Here is a 1,708-nt window from a genome sequence, read left to right as displayed (position 1 = left end):
AATCCAACCATTAATGATCTCTTATGGATCTTCCTCATTAATGTCTTTCCCACCACTCCCCTCCTATATTTTCCTTTCCACTAATTAATTCATTTTTGAATTCTTTCAATTGGGGACCTAAGAGCCTCAGATTACATGAAAGTAAGGTTTCCTTTACATGATAATAAAACTATTAAAGGAAACATAGACATGGACGAGACTACTTTTTCAATAAGGATTGAAAGTAGACTCTAGCCTTACACATGAAGGGCCTAGAGTACATGAAAGTAACGTGATACGATAGTAAAGGAAACACAGAAGACAGAAAAGGAAACACAGAAGACGAGAGGACTGAAGGTTTGAGTGTTCTTACACATGGCTTCTCTTGTTTCATGTGTTGGACATCTGGATCCTCCAACGCCTGCCACAAACCCGGCCGATTTTTTTTTGTGTGTAGTCGAACAATTTTCCTCATGAGCACCACGAGTCAGAGAAAATGTTAAGCGAGGGAGGGGGCAGCGCTGCCAGTTTCCTTGAGAAAAAGGATGAGATAAGAAACAGTAACAAACCCGAGAAACCGCAGGAGCAGGAGGGCGAGCAGGCAGCGGCAAAGTGGCAAGAACTGAATAAGGCGGCGAGCAGCACTGTGAGCCAAGCTGAGAAAACGGCCGGTGAGGCGTCGCAGAAGGCATCGGAGTCCACGCATTCAGCGATGGGAGGTATAAAGGAGCAGGCCAAGAAGGAAGTGAACACATCGGCGGACATGCTGAAGGACGTTCCGAAAAAAGTTTCTGAGACTACACAGGAGCTCAAGGAAGTTGGGGTGGAAGCTGTGAAAGCAGTCAAGAGAGATGCAGGGCGAGTGGCCGAGAAGATCGGCCTCAAGGGTCCTCCCTCCAACTGATTTAAGAGTTGGCTGCTATTCTTCAGCTGATTCTCTATTCGTTGTCATCTCCGCAACATCTTCATAACCGCATCTGCTGCCCAATCGCATACGTAGCTATCTCCTGTTTGTAAATGTGGCTCTATGAATGCTCTCCAATCTACCATCCTCTCTAAGATAGCCACTTCTGATTCTTCCTTGCGAGAACCTCCAATTTTTTTCCCAATTTGAAATAGCATATCCTCCATTGTCAAAACATCCATTGCCTTCAACTCACCAGAGATAACAGTGAAGATTTGATCTATGTCTTCATGTGTATGGCCGACAAGAAGAAAGCCAACTTCCACTTCTTCAAATATTTTCAAACCAACCACCATAGAGCATAAAGCAAATATATATTTATTCTTGTTCTCTCTCCAACAATTATCAGCTTGTATTCGCAATGTGTTAGGCAAACATCCGTGAGCATCTCTGACCTTTCTTATTGCTTTCATGATTGATGTAATAACCTGGTTACTATCATGGTCATGCAAACTATCAATCCATACATCACAAAAGATTCAGTATCCATGTACTAATACTCCACACAAGTGTGTTTTTAGTCCACATTTGCCCTCCAATGCCAGTGGGATACGTCTATATCGTGGCAAAGTGGTTGTATTCTGGTCCATGCCATCAAGAAGATGAATCGTGAATATACATCTTGGGAGGTTTCCAGTTAATATACATATATCTATCAGTTGGAAGTGATACACCAGGATTCCCCGTTCTTGCAAATGCACCAAAGTATTTACACCCTTGTTTCGATTTCAGTTTTAGATGGCAACAAATGAGTATACTCCCACA

The 1,708-nt window shown here is 42.9% G+C and overlaps 1 protein-coding gene across 1 annotated transcript; it reads left to right on the top strand.

Annotated features, from left to right (window-relative positions):
• Window positions 1–444: 444 nt before the first annotated feature.
• Window positions 445–948, top strand: LOC147885311 (uncharacterized). The gene has a single exon (XM_087396028.1). It carries the CDS (start codon window positions 476–478, stop codon window positions 881–883), a length of 408 nt encoding a protein of 135 aa, XP_087252154.1. The 5' UTR covers window positions 445–475; the 3' UTR covers window positions 884–948.
• The last annotated feature ends 760 nt before the right edge of the window (window positions 949–1,708 follow it).

Source organism: Dipteris shenzhenensis, chromosome 25 (assembly GCF_047967505.1).
Source record: "Dipteris shenzhenensis isolate YYH24624 ecotype China chromosome 25, Dip_SZ_1.0, whole genome shotgun sequence".
Classification (NCBI taxonomy): Eukaryota; Viridiplantae; Streptophyta; class Polypodiopsida; order Gleicheniales; family Dipteridaceae; genus Dipteris; species Dipteris shenzhenensis.
Note: the sequence above shows the minus strand (reverse complement) of the source record. Positions and strands in the feature narration are given on the sequence as shown.

Coding starts and splice junctions, on each gene's coding strand:
- LOC147885311 (XM_087396028.1), top strand. CDS start 476: ATGTTAAGCGAGGGAGGGGGCAGCGCTGCCAGTTTCCTTGAGAAAAAG.